This window comes from Melampsora larici-populina (genome assembly GCF_000204055.1).
Source record: "Melampsora larici-populina 98AG31 unplaced genomic scaffold MELLAscaffold_34, whole genome shotgun sequence".
Taxonomy (NCBI): domain Eukaryota; kingdom Fungi; phylum Basidiomycota; class Pucciniomycetes; order Pucciniales; family Melampsoraceae; genus Melampsora; species Melampsora laricis-populina.
In genome coordinates, this window is record NW_006768798.1 from 308489 (window position 1) to 322468 (window position 13980).

Sequence of the window (13980 nt, forward strand, 5' to 3'; positions counted from 1 at the left end):
GATTCCTCGTCTATCACTGTTTGGGTGTCAAATATATAAGTTTCAACGTTTTTAGAGTAAACACAACGCTGGATAATGATAGTTATGTTATTTCACTTTGCCACTACTGTGATTTGATTTTCTCAGCAAGAGGAATACCCGTCACCTCAGTGCCTGACTCGTAAGTTCTCCATTCCATAATTCTAATGTACTGCATGGATTCAGACATTTAAAAAAATGCAGCGAAGCTAACGATGTCCAAGTAGTGGTCAACTGAATATAACTATGTCTCAAGATTCCTCGTTTTATACTTATGTTTTCGAATTGAAAGATTACCCAAAATTGGTTTTATAATACTCTCAATATCTGAATTAATATTTACTCAGCAAATGTCCCAAATTATAATCATTTTTAAAGCAATCATACATCTCACGGCTATTCTTTAATCATATATCAGATGCTAAATACAGTCAAGTCATAATGTATACTAAATTGTTTCACTTAGTTTTTAATTAGTAAATGAATACGATATTTACATAAGAGAAACTTGGACATCAAGACAATTTTAAATTAATTTTGAGCTCGAAAACCAACTCAAAATACTCTACCAACTCCTTGATCTAAACGTGCTGATACTTTAAAGTTATTGTTTGACGTACAACTATTAATATCCCTCATTTTATATGTCTGCTACTCTATCTACCTACCTCTCTTTATATGATTACATAGATGTCGATACATGACATCAATCCTATACTGAGCCATTTTCCTAGTTGCTATCTTCAAAGTATATATAATATGATTTATGCAATAGTTTCCCTTTGACCACATTGTTTCCATGCTACGGGCTTGTTAAAAACTGAAAAAGTATAGTCGATATTCATTGGTTTGTTAGCCGTATTCAACATTATGCAATAATCAAAAGCTTACATTGTACCAACTCATTATTTTTCATTATGAGATGTTTAATATAGGGTGAAACACTACGTTATTGGTCACTTTTTCGTGGGTGTTCGAGATAATGCAAACGTTTACATTACATGCCTTTGTACACCTTGATAGTGCGACGTATAATTGTCCATGGGAAAAGACTGATTTCGGGAGGACCACTGTTACTCGTTCAAGGCTTTGGCCTTGGCTTTTATTTATTGTCATGCAAAATGATGGCATGATCGGGAATTGATAACGTGAGAAAGGAATTGGGCAATCTTCACTGCCATCGTGTTTGAGTCTAATTTTTGGCAAACTTATGGATGTTCCTTTTAAATACCCTGTTAGAATTCGGCACTGTAAAGCATGTGGTCGATAATCTGTGATCAAGAGTCGGGTACCGTTGCAAAGCCCGTTTGCTAGGCTTAAATTCCTCAATACCATAATAGATGCGCCGACCCTCAGTTTGATCTTGTGATGTGGGAATCCTGCGAAATTGAAAGTATTTAAAACATCGGCTGTCACTGGATCTATATATGCTTCATCCATGAGGTCAATGGACTTTGAGGTATATTCATGGCCTGGTAGCGATGCCATTATGTATTCGTTCATGGAATTAACCGTAGCATTCAAAGGTGTTATTATACAGCGATTGGAGTACAACTCCGTTAACTCTGCCCATCTTTGTTCGATATTTAAATTCCTAGCTCCGCCATAATCATCTTCCAAAAGCGCTACATCCCACATAGCTGGTGGTGGTATGAGAGATACGTTGCAGTGCTGTAATTGAATTGCGGCAGTGTGAGAAGTTTGTAGCCTTCCGGATCCTAGGTCTAACAGCCACTTCGCGAAGTTCACGTTATCTTGGTTGGGGTTAGCTTCTAATGCTCCAAGTCAAATATTCCTTGTCAGTGCAAAGCGATGTATTAAACCCCATAAATATGAGGCTTTCAATGACGCCTGGGCTTGTGCCATCAAGTTACCCCTTCGAACAATCGGTAAGGTTTGCCGGAAGTCCCCTGCAAAAAGTACAATCTTTCCACCGAAAGGTAGATCAACACCGGATAACTCTCGTATAGTTCGGTCCACAGCTTCAATAGCATGTTTATGTTGCATAGCAACTTCGTCCCACACGATGAAGCGCGTTGACAGTACCTTTTGCCCCCCACTACTTAACTCGAACCCACAAATTGAGTCGTTGTGTACAGGAATTGGGATTTTGAAGGCGTTGTGCGCGGTTCGCCCATGTAAGAGCAGCAGTGATGCTATACCAGCAGCAGACACAGCTTCGAAAGCAAGGTGGTTGGCATTGCAAAAATGTAGAATGCAATTTAAGACAAATGTCTTTCCGGTTCCACCAGGGCCATCTAAGAACGCCAAGTAAGGCCTCTGATCAACTATAGCCTCACAAATTTTCAAGACCACTTCTGTTTGCTCATTAGTCATGACACGTAGCATAGAACTATATTTCCTAGCACTCTCTTCAGGTGTAATTAAATTTGGTCTATTTCTTTGGTCCTCATCCGGCAATTCTAACTCGAGTAATAATTCCTCATCAACAGGCGGCATATCAAGGTTCTCTAGAGTCGTATCCATTGCTAGTGTAATTTTCTCTAGGAGGAATAAGCCATAGTTTTGAATATGCCGCTCAGTTGGTCGAGCTCGAGGGTTCAATTGTCTAATCGCGTGTGCGCAATCGTCCGTTAATTCGTGAATGTGTCTTGCCCATAATTCACGAGGCTCAGCTGGAGAACTGTGAATTAATATAATTGCCAGCATGTGTCGTAACTGTCTGCCGGTTTTCCACGTAGCAGCTTCAGTTATGGAATCATGGTAATGTTGATCATCCAATAAAAGTCCGAGCCTGCTGGCTGTTTCACGGAAACTGTTGAGTCGCACCCCATCGACAGTACACAGATCATTGAAACAGCATGGGCCAGCTATGCGAGATAACAGCAAACGGAGGTAGTAGACTTCTCCTCTTCGGATGTTGGCAAAGTATACACGCCCGATCGACTGAAGGCTATTACGTCTGGGTTCCAAACGTCGCTTCTTTTGGTTCCATGTAAAGAATCTGGGTACCTCTTGATACCAGAGAGACCGTATCGTCTGATCTGACCCTCGCAGTGGGGCATTCTCTGAGCAGAGCCTAAAAAACTCCGTTAGAGTTGTTCTTTCGGCTCTCCCAGTTTCAATGGCACGCCGTAGGCCTGCTTCGTCTATAAAGTACACCGTTTGTTGATATTCCAGGTGTAAACTTAAGCGTTGGACTGCTGGGAATCTTCCTGATAACTCAAATTTCAAAAGCCGCCAAATGGCTATCAAAGATTAATCAATTAGCTATCTCTAGTTTGGTTTTGAGATGTATATGAGACAGACCCTACCTTCTGTGGCTGACAAAAACCTTGCGTTAATGTAAGTCAAGATCTCATCATTATCTGGATCATCAACAGTGGCCATCGTTCTATCGTGGCCTTTAAGTATGTACTTAAATAGGTATTTAATCGCTCGAATGCTGGCTGCGACTTCCACGTTTATGTGGCATCCGTATTTCAGAGTCAGGAATCTGTTAAAAGGTACGACACTCCGGTTATCGTAACGGATACGGTCTTTGTTGAAATGACGTCCATTGTCTCGCCTTCGGTACGTTGGATAAGCGTCTTCCGCAAGTTCAGTCTCAACGCAAAAGTTTCGAGGATAGCCTAATCGACACTCAGACCCTGTCCAGCACTTATACTGCTCGCAAGGTCCATGTAGCATAAATTTTGTAACTAATCCAAATAACTCTGTTTCGGTGTCTGGATCCGGGAGTTCTGCTGATATCATACAGTCAACTTGGTGAGGTGTAGTAGGCCTATCCGAGTGCTTGAGAAATAGAATCAAATGTACGTGAGGTAGTCCTCGCTTTTGAAATTCCACTGTATAGACGTAAGCTGAACATTTTCCAAACCGCTCTTGCTTCGTGACATCTTCAAGGAGAGCATTAAATTTTAAATGGAAGACTCGCGCCACCAGGTCTGGTCGATCTTCAGCTGTTTGACCTTCTTCGAGTGCTTCAATAATTTCTGTCCACTGCGGATTTGCAGTCATAGTTATAAATAGGCTAGGGTGCCCAAATTCTGCGACGAGGGTCATTGCATCCTGATAAAGTTGTTGCATATGCCGAGGGCTGCCAATGAAAGTTGATGGCAAAACAACTCTTCGACCCACTACTTTGTCGTCCAATTCATTATCCAAAGCTTCGATAGCGCCGCTATACAGCTCTGCTCGAAGTTCCCTCTGATGAAACCGAATGTATTGTAACCGTGAGTGTTTGACACACACATACATGTCAACTGCAAATTCCTGGAATAAACGTCCTGCTGCTAGTATAATCGAGAAAGCATCCCTTTTGAAGAGGAGGTATGCAAACCACTCCAGGTTTGTAACAGTGCCGTCAGGTCCTATTAGCGCAGGCAAAGCTGGGTTTTAATTAATTCTCGTGTTGTAGAGCAGTTCGTGGAAAACTCACGATCATCAGTTGGGTTGCAGAACCTCTTGTGCCACGTCTGGGACCCATAAGGGAAAAGCAGAGGATATCGCAATGCGAAATATGCGGTGTGTAGTTCCGATATTTGCTGCATGTCGCCAGTTTGGCGCTCCAAGACTATATCACGTGCTTGAGATCCAATTTCGCCATCTCCTTCTACTATAGCTGCAACTTCGTTCGCAGTCGGGAGATTGTACCGCCGGTGATCCGTACCAGGTGCGCTTATGGTGTTTATGCGAAGCCGACATGTATCTCCTTCATTACATATAGCATGAGCAGCTCGGAAGACCTCTGTATAAGGGTTGTTTAAATCCATGAAATGCTGAAATAATAACAAGATTTCGGTATTTAATTCGTAATTGAAGTGTGAGTTTCTTGCTTGGACTTCAGCTTCTCCGCCTCCGCCATACACAAAAATCTGTGCAAATCCTGGATGATTGCCAGGAAGTGGCATTAAGGAACCGATTCTGTGAGATAATTGACCGGAGATTCGAAATGTGTAAACCCCACGCTGGCCCATTACCGACCGATCAATATTAGCTCCAAGGGATGTAAATGACATAGCGTTATTATATTTGCGCATCTGAGCTCGAAACTCTACGCAGACTAAAGAAAAAGTGAGATTCATTTCGATATCAAATTGAAGATATTGACATACCTTGATCTGGGGATGTCAGAAGAACACGATAGAACGGAGGTACATCCTGTCCCGCGTCGTTGGCAAAGTACCGTAGTGGCAACTCAATTTGGCCGTGTTGGCAGCAGTTTCCGTAAGTACTGCTCAATAAATTTGCGTCTTTGATCCGCCTTTCTGTTTTCCACCTAAATGCTCCGCATTTCGCGCACTTGTCTGTTGGTTCACCAATGTTGTGAGGGATCTCTCTATGAAAACGAGTACGTAAACTGGTTTCGCTAGCCATCGCATCTGATCGAATTGCTGGTCCCTTTCGAGCGCGATGGGGGGGCATCAGACAGAAGTCGAAGATAATTTATGTATTGGAAGGTTTTTATCCTTTGAAGGGGTTAAAATTATTTTAAAGATAAGTTTACAATTCCATTAACAGCGCGAGTTCTATGACTATTGTAGTTGAGTACTTACTGGGACTTTGTGAGTATGTAGTCTTTGAAAATCACTCTGATATTCCGGTCTCAGTCGTATGGTGATTCAATGTCTAGTAATATTTTGAAGAAGTATAACTTGATTGTTAATTGAGTTACGATATGAGTCGTATCAAAAATGATCTTCAAGCCGTGGAGGACAAATTCGGTTGAGGTTTTATGTTACTGTGGACCAACACATGCAGCATATAATAGCAATCTTCTTCGAGTTTTGGTTTGCTTTTGTGATTTTTTTAGTCTTATGGTTGATAGGTGCAATTCTTTATAAGGTGGTGTAATATCCATGTCCTGAGACAATCATATAATCTTGTTATTGCTAGTTTCTTAATTTCTACAAGACCCCGAAGTGACATCATCAATTTTCCATTACAACTCCATAAGATTTCAATAGTATCACAGATGCCCGAATTACTGAGCTGCTTCCTAATCAAAATAGGGAATGTGGATTCATTAAAATGGTACTTTGTGCTGCACAACAGAGGTTTGTTGGTTTCGACTCCCTATGTAACACTGAGAAAACTTTTCTTCCTTCTTCACCAATTATATAGGCGGTGGTAAGGAAATGGCGATCTCTTTGAGACAAAATCATCCTGAGCATTGCAGCAAGCAGCTTTGAAAAGCTTTTAATACTTGTAGTCGGTAACTGTTTGGTCCCCCAAGGCAATCATCATGTAGAGCGACTTCTGGTTTTCGATGAAAATGTATCTGTGAAGACAGGTCGTTAATGCCGGGTACTGATTGCTCTTATCTACGAGTTATACGTTAAAATTGTAGCTTCGATCGTTGCGTAGATCTTATAAAATCGTGACTTTCAAAGATCCTTTAATAGGAGAATTTTCAAAAGCGGTGGCTGTGCATAGATTTCGAGAGCAGATAGTGTAGGAACATAAATAACTAATAAGCATCTATTGCCAATACACTTAATCCCATAAGTCTTTGTTTTAGTCAGCGATTCGAGGTTCAACAACAGTTCAGTGTCTTTTCATTCAACATTAACCAGTATCACACTATTGTCAAGTTCTCACGTTAGTTGGCAAGCTCACGAAGTTCCTTTAGCAAGAGGTTTAACAGGCTGCAGCATTATAATTATTATTCAATCTCGAATATTGACTGAGTTTCACAAGTAAACAGCGTCTTCATTACATGATTGTAAAGCAGATGGATTGGGGATTAGGAAAATGAAGTATTGAAAATAATGAAATGACACAAATGAAATAGTTGATCTCGATGAAACTTTACAAATTTAATTAATGAAAAAGAATTGCGCTGTTTCACTATTAACAACTCATGACTACTTTTATTGAAGATAGTTAACTCGTTATGCTATTTTTTTTTGAATCATGATTCGAATTTGAGATTCACCAGGTGCTTTTTTTATTAAATATACTGTAATCAATGGAGAGCCTTTGCCTCGAGAAAATCAGAGATTTGCTTCGTAGAATAAAACTCTAATGTTCAAAGTCATGATCATGTGTATTAAGAATTAGAGTAAAAAAAATTTTTAGGAGCGCCCACTATGGCGCTAGACATACGGTGGATTGTGACATTAATCTTCCAAGCTCAAATCGAGGGCTTTGGCTTTCTTGCCTGCGCGCTTTGGTTGAGCCCGACTCCTCTTCTTACCAAGGGAACCTGAGTCTAAGCTAGGATTCACAGCATCAGATGAGTTGGAAGATTCGCCTGGAGTTGGTCTTGAAGATGCAGAAGAGAAAGAGGAGGGTCCGAAATCTGCGGGTCCAAATGTTAGATTAGAACCTGATTCCGAATCTGTAGCGATAACTGGGGACTTGAAAGGCGCATTGACAGGTGCTGGCGTGAATCTGGTGTTTGAAACAAAATTAATTGCCACAACAAATACCACGAAGAGTATTTCTAACTCACTTAACGGGCTTGTTTTTTGATGTCACCGCTTTGACTTCGTTGTTATCTTCATTGCTAGCTTTGGCTCCAACCTCGTATTCTTTACTACCGGTAGTTGGTGAAACTTTGCTTGCCTTCATTTTAAATCATCAGAGTTTTGCAGTTGATTGTATTAATCAAACGCGACTTACAATTACTACATACAGAAAGTTGACCTCATCAAAGTCCTTGAGAAATCCATGGAATTGATATTCACGGCTGATTCTTAGTATTTTCGGGGTACCAGCCAAGTTGCGAGTTGGCGGAATTCGATACTGAACTTTACATTGTCTCGGTTCCTTTGACTAAGCATATTTGCAATTAGCTATAGCTATGAGGAGAGTTCAAATTAAAACTCACAATTGGGTGGTAATCCGAGTGAAGCACGGTAACAATAGTAACAATCTTTTCACCGTCGGCTGGGTTTGGCTTGCATCCGTTAGTGATAGGCTCGGGCATCTGGTCAATAGCAGTTACAATGCCAACTCCAGTTACACCAATTGAATCAACCAGATCGCCGCTGAAAGTCTCAATTGGTCCAATCAAAACACGATCCGACGCCTCAAAGAATAGCAAATCGTCCTTAGTCTTGTCTGTATTAGATGGGAAAAATGAGCCTCTCAAATAATAAATATTACCGGCTTTGAGCTTGAACTGGGCGTGGCTGAATCCCTTAGCTTGAATCTCATAACTCATCCGGCGTTTACGGTGGGCACCACCAGCCCCCATGCAAAGGGCGTAGGTTCAATACTCTAAATGCCATCCATTCTCTGGTGACAACTATAACATGTTTGGAGTGCCGTTAGCTAAGTGATGATGTCATAAATCTGGAGCAGTGTATTACCTTTTTCTCGACCTCGAAGTTCCCTGTAAGATACAAACCGTGGGTTGTTGATTCACTTGGGTCAGCCATCGTAATTATTAAGATTTGTGACGGTCTCTTATGATTCGAAGCTGAAAACAAGTGTTGTCAACGTTTATATATCTTGGAAACTTTAAAAAGAGGATTGAGCATCATAAAATGCTAACCAACTCGGATTATAGTTCACGTATGAGAGAAATTCGAGATGCTGATAAGGATTTGCTCTGGATTGACTATTTGCTTAGCTGATGAGTTTAGTGACTTTGAGGACAAAGCGAAAAGTGAGTGATTGTTGCTAGCTTAGCAGGTTTTCGTGTAAAGCCGGGGTCTAACTCACATTTTACTTGCATATTTTCAGCACGCAGAATAAATGATATTAAGTATGATAAGCTCAAGTAATGGAAATTTGGAGCAGGTGAACTAATATGGATGCCTTACTGAGCTTCTGGAGACCATGGATGAGTAGCTGGCGTTGGGATTTTGAGGTCTAGCGTTTCTTTGTAATCCTTTGACGAAGTATAATTTATTGTGAAGACAATAATGAGTGGTGAGGTTGTAACTGCGAGCTAAACTTTAGGGGAATTAGAAGAATAATCAGGATATGGAAATTGAGGAAACTCGGAAGCAAAGGACTGGTTCTAATCAGAAGACTGACTCTAATGAAGGGATCAGAAGACTGACTTTATGTCAAAGTCAATAATGTTGAAGCCAATAAATAAATTCTTAGATGGAGAAGTTCCAAGACCGTGCTCGGTTTGCTTCTCTATATATAGTAAAATGATGTACGAGAAGCCTGTTTCAACTACGGTGATCGACAATTCGGCTTGGAGGTCCCTTGATCCGACTTCTGAAACAGTTCGCACTATGGAGATGGATCTAACTAATGTCAAAGTTGGGAATTTGATGTACCACTCATATAACTTTGTTGTTCGTGTGATTCGCGAAATGCGAAGTTGATGTAAAACAATTGTCGACTCAAATATGTCTTTAGATTTTCATTTATTCAAACTCAAGTATTATCATGATCTGTAATATTTATATGAATTATGTTTGAGATGATTTGGAGTAACTAATATCAGTAAATCTAAGCAAGCGAGCTATGGTCGAAATTGGGGTGGAAATCTAGTTATTAATTGGCTATCATTTGTACGGAAGTTGGGGAGCTGTAGGTCCAATTAACTGAAATCGTAGTTAGCAACTTTCTTCCGAGGTGGAGGAATCAATTGGTCACTTCGGCTAATGTGAGTGTTCGTAGGAGGTAGTTCCCATGAGATTGCTTCGATATTTGAAGGTTTGATCAGATAGTGGTTGGTGTGCTCGAATCAAAGGTCTTGAGGAGTGATAATCAATAAATGCCACATCTTGAAATTCTGAACTTAACGAGGAGTGATTTCACGGTTGAGTTCATTTGGAATGGGGCGATCACATTTTGAACTACACCCCGGGTTAAAAATATGTCGTAGTCCGGACCTGCCAGTTTAGTACGCAAACGAGTTTTTACGTGTGGCCACAGTATTTGGATAACTGTTCATGACGGCTAAGCCAGTGATAACGTGGTGACTACTCCTATAGCAGGGTATTACGTGAAGCATGGAAGAAAGCAACTCTTATCCCAGTCCCTCAAGTAAGTGAATCAGATCACGTGTTATCAAAGCTCAGCAGTTGGAGCAACAATGTGGCACGTTTAGGTCCTTTTAGCTAGTACAAAACCGAACTATGCAAATTGCAACCGCAATGTTAATGTATACTACGAATTTCATTTTGTATTGTCGTGATCGCAGAGCTAATAGCAAAATTACTGGTAGTTTTGAGTCTGAAGTAAGATGAATAACAAGGAGCAAGGAAAACAAAAGGTCATAACACAAAGCTACAGAGACAGCCTTAAATTGTGAGGAAAAGCACGATGATTAAGTAGATGAGAGTATCGTATTACGGTGGGTCTTGACGAGTATTATAGAAATATGTGGTATACCACGGCTTTGGAGCTCCATTGTGAGACAAAATAGTGTAAATTGACTACAGTTACGATGTTGAATATTGGTCAAAGTGCAGGGGTTAAAGAAGGGCAATGGCTTGTCTGGGTAACCTGCGAATCGAGAAAAGCGTAATGTGTCAATGCCTCATTTATGACAAGCTACTGGCGCAAGTGAAAATTGTTGACTGACAGTTTTTGTATAACTTTTGAGATTGCTCGCAAGTTAATGGACGAGGCGAATCCACTACCTCATGCAGCACTAACCCGGTTGTGTTTCTGCCGAGCAAGGTAACAACGTAATGATCATTAGAAGGCAAACAACAATAAGAATACGAGCAACTCCAAAAACTCACGATTTGGGGACCTTAGAATTATTCGTGAATTCGTTATCAATGGCTTCAAGTACTACACGAATTTGGGAAGCAATTTGTTCAAACGGGGTTGTAGTAGTGACATCTGTAAGTGGAGTAGAGACTTCCAAAGTAGGTACTGAGTTTTTTGGAACACAATTACATAATTAACTGGACCATGTAGATTATTAATTTTTTCTAATGCTACTTTATACGCCATATAACATTTACGAGAGAAGACTTCAAATTGTTCATCTACCTCAGCATACATCAAGGATACAAGTATTTGGAAAGAGGTTTATAGAACAATAAGTAATAATTAATGGGTGTTGAGGTGAATCACTGGAATGGGAGCTGAGGGTTTTGGGGGTGGGGGTTGCGTGTGTTATCACACTATTTATGTTCTACTGTTGCAAGGGAGAATTGGTATTTTCTAATGCGTCGTAAGTTGAAGGAGTTACTGATAACAGCAGATGGTGGGATTTGAGTTTAGTAAGTGAATAACGCAAATAGTTGGTGCTGATTTGGGTAGTGGAGCAAATTTGGGATTCCTTATTACCCGTCATTAATATTTTTCTAGCTTTTGAATTGGAAGAGATACATGTGAAATATATACTATAGGATTGAGGTGTCGCGTGAGGTGTCGGGTAAATCTTTGAATCTTTGAATAGATGAAAAGGGAGTAAATTGTAGGGAAATCTTTGTGGAATGAGTAGTTGGAGGGGGACTTCGGGTTGGTGGATTACCTAGGGAAGGGGATAGGCTTGGCATGATGCTAATTTCGAGTAGATTATGAGACAAAGGGGAGTTGTCAAACAGTGTAGTAGGTTAAAGTGGGGTCATTAGGTGAAGATACGGATATATAGAAGATTGGCAAATTAAAGTGAAGTACAGTAGAGTAGTTACATCGCGGTAGTGATTTGTTGGATACACCAATTCATGGTTGACCTTTAACTTCTAATGATAGACTCCTCAGCAAAATCTGGTGTCAGAACGCGGTAATCGCACCACAACTGAAAAAGCCAGAACTTTACTCCGCCAGTCAAACTTACCCTATGCCTTCTGGGGGGAAGCTGTCACCACAGCGGTGTTTCTCGAGAACATCACACCTGCCAGAATCACTAACAACAAATGCGTGTATGAGTTGTGGTTTGGTCGCCCCTTTGACTACTCAAGGTTGAAGCCTTTTGGCTGTCGAGCGTACGTATTGATTCCAAAGCAGTTTTGATGGAAGTTTGATAATACGTCGATGAAAGGCATTTTTCTAGGATATCAAGTAGGGATGAAAAATTACCGTGTAAGACTTGAAGATGGTCGCATCATTTACTCACACAATGTTACCTTTGACTGCACGACCTTCCCAGGCATCAAAGGAACAACACAGACTGATGAAGAAGGACTCAACAATCTCTTCAAAAACAATTATGTCCTTCCAGAAGACACTGTCGACAACGTCACGCCTGACACGTCTGTATCAGAGGAACAGTCTTCTGACACAACTCCTTTTCACACCCCCATTCCCTCCCAGTCTTCAACGCCCGTGAACCCGGCACCTACCTCACCACAAGTCAAAGAAGAACCTCCTATCCCAACTGATGAAGATTCTAACGACGATGAAGACATTGCTCAACAACTCACGGATCGGGCGAGACCTGGATGGGACTGGCAACTGAGGGGAGACGCACCAAACGACATATCCAGCACTATTGACTTGTCAAACATTCTGCCTGAAGGATGTCGACGAAGGGCAGCTGCGGTATCAAACAAAAGCAACATTTTGCCATCAAATCCTATCCCAAAGACCTACAAACAAGCCTTAATGTCAAACGAAAACAGTGAGTGGGATCAAGCTATCACAACAGAGCTGCTCAACATGACCAGAAGAAAAGTCTGAAGCATAGTAAATCTACCAAAGGATCAACACACTATTGGTACAACCTGGGTATTCAAGAAAAAGATGGGAGCTGAGGGTGAGTTGCTCAAATTCAAAGCCCGACTATGTGCTCTTGGTTTTCTTCAGTACTTCGGTGTAGACTACAACAAGACCTACGCTCCAACTGGACGTCTGGTGACTTTTCGATCCGTATGTACGATAGCCGCAGAGGAAGATCTGGATGTCATTCAGATGGACGCTGTTGCAGCTTTCTTAAACGGGAGCCCCAAGGAAACTATCTACATCAAAATTCCTAAAGGTTTCAACGTCAAAAATGCAACAGAAGAAACAGTTCTTCAACTAAATCAAGCCCTCTACGGACTGAAACAAGCTCCGAAGGTATGGTATGATACTCTAAAAGCCTTCTTTGCGACAATCTCTCTCTTTCCCTCACCAACACACCCCAGTATTTTCATCTCATCGGATCCTCTTTGGCGCTGTCTAGTACACGTTCATGTCGACGACATGGTAACTGCCTCGAATGACGTAGAACGCTTCAGATCCTCCATCACTCAAAAATTCCAAATGGATGCCAACACCGATTTCAAATACATTCTTGGTATAAAGGTAGTCAGAGATCGAATGAACAAAACTATCACATCATCACAATCTCAATACATACAAGACCTTCTGGAGGACTACGGAATGGAAAACTGCAAGCCGGTGGGTTCTCCCATGACACCAAATACTTATCTAGTTCCTGGTTCTACACAAGAGATACAGGAATTCAACAACTTGGAGATAAGCTATCAACAAGCGGTTGGAAGACTAATGTATCTCAACAATGCGACAAGGCCATATCTGTCCTTTGTAGTCTCACAGCTCTCACAACACCTCAATAACCCATCCATTGTACATTGGATAGCGTTCAAAAGAGTCTTGCGCTTCTTGAAAGGCACTCAAACGCTAAGTCTTGTTCTTGGAGGTTCAGGTTTAAAATTAAATGGTTGTGCTGATGCTGATTTTGCAGCCTGTCCAATTACTAGGCAATCAACGGGTGGATATGTAACTAGATTAGGGGACAGTACAGTTAATTGGAATTCAAAAAATCAAGACTCTGTGGCAACATCAACAATGGAGGCGGAATATAGGTCAGCCTATGAAGGAGGTCAGGATATAGTATGGGTAGATGCGTTAATCAACGGTGAGTCAGCAGCGCAACTCTGCGCTACGAGGCATGTAACTTGTAGGGTAGCTTTATCCGCTATCGGAAATTTTCCCAGACGACTAGCGTAACTCTACAGGTTACGCTATCCTTTTTAGCGTAGATTTTTTGTACCTTGAACGCTATCCCAAACTGATAGCTTAACTACACCAGTTACGCTAGCGCTAGTTAGCGCGTTAACCAAGCTTCAAATCAAGAAAAACACTGACTAGACATGATATCATTGCCACCAAAAGATA

The 13980-nt window shown here is 41.1% G+C and overlaps 1 protein-coding gene across 1 annotated transcript; it reads right to left on the bottom strand.

Moving 5' to 3' along the window:
- Positions 1–7103: 7103 nt before the first annotated feature.
- Positions 7104–8185, bottom strand: MELLADRAFT_89972 (uncharacterized protein; the record flags this gene model as incomplete). Its single annotated transcript, XM_007413085.1, has 4 exons — positions 7104–7377; positions 7439–7551; positions 7609–7761; positions 7817–8185. 4 exons carry the CDS (start codon positions 8183–8185, stop codon positions 7104–7106), a joined length of 909 nt encoding a protein of 302 aa, XP_007413147.1.
- Positions 8186–13980: the final 5795 nt, after the last annotated feature.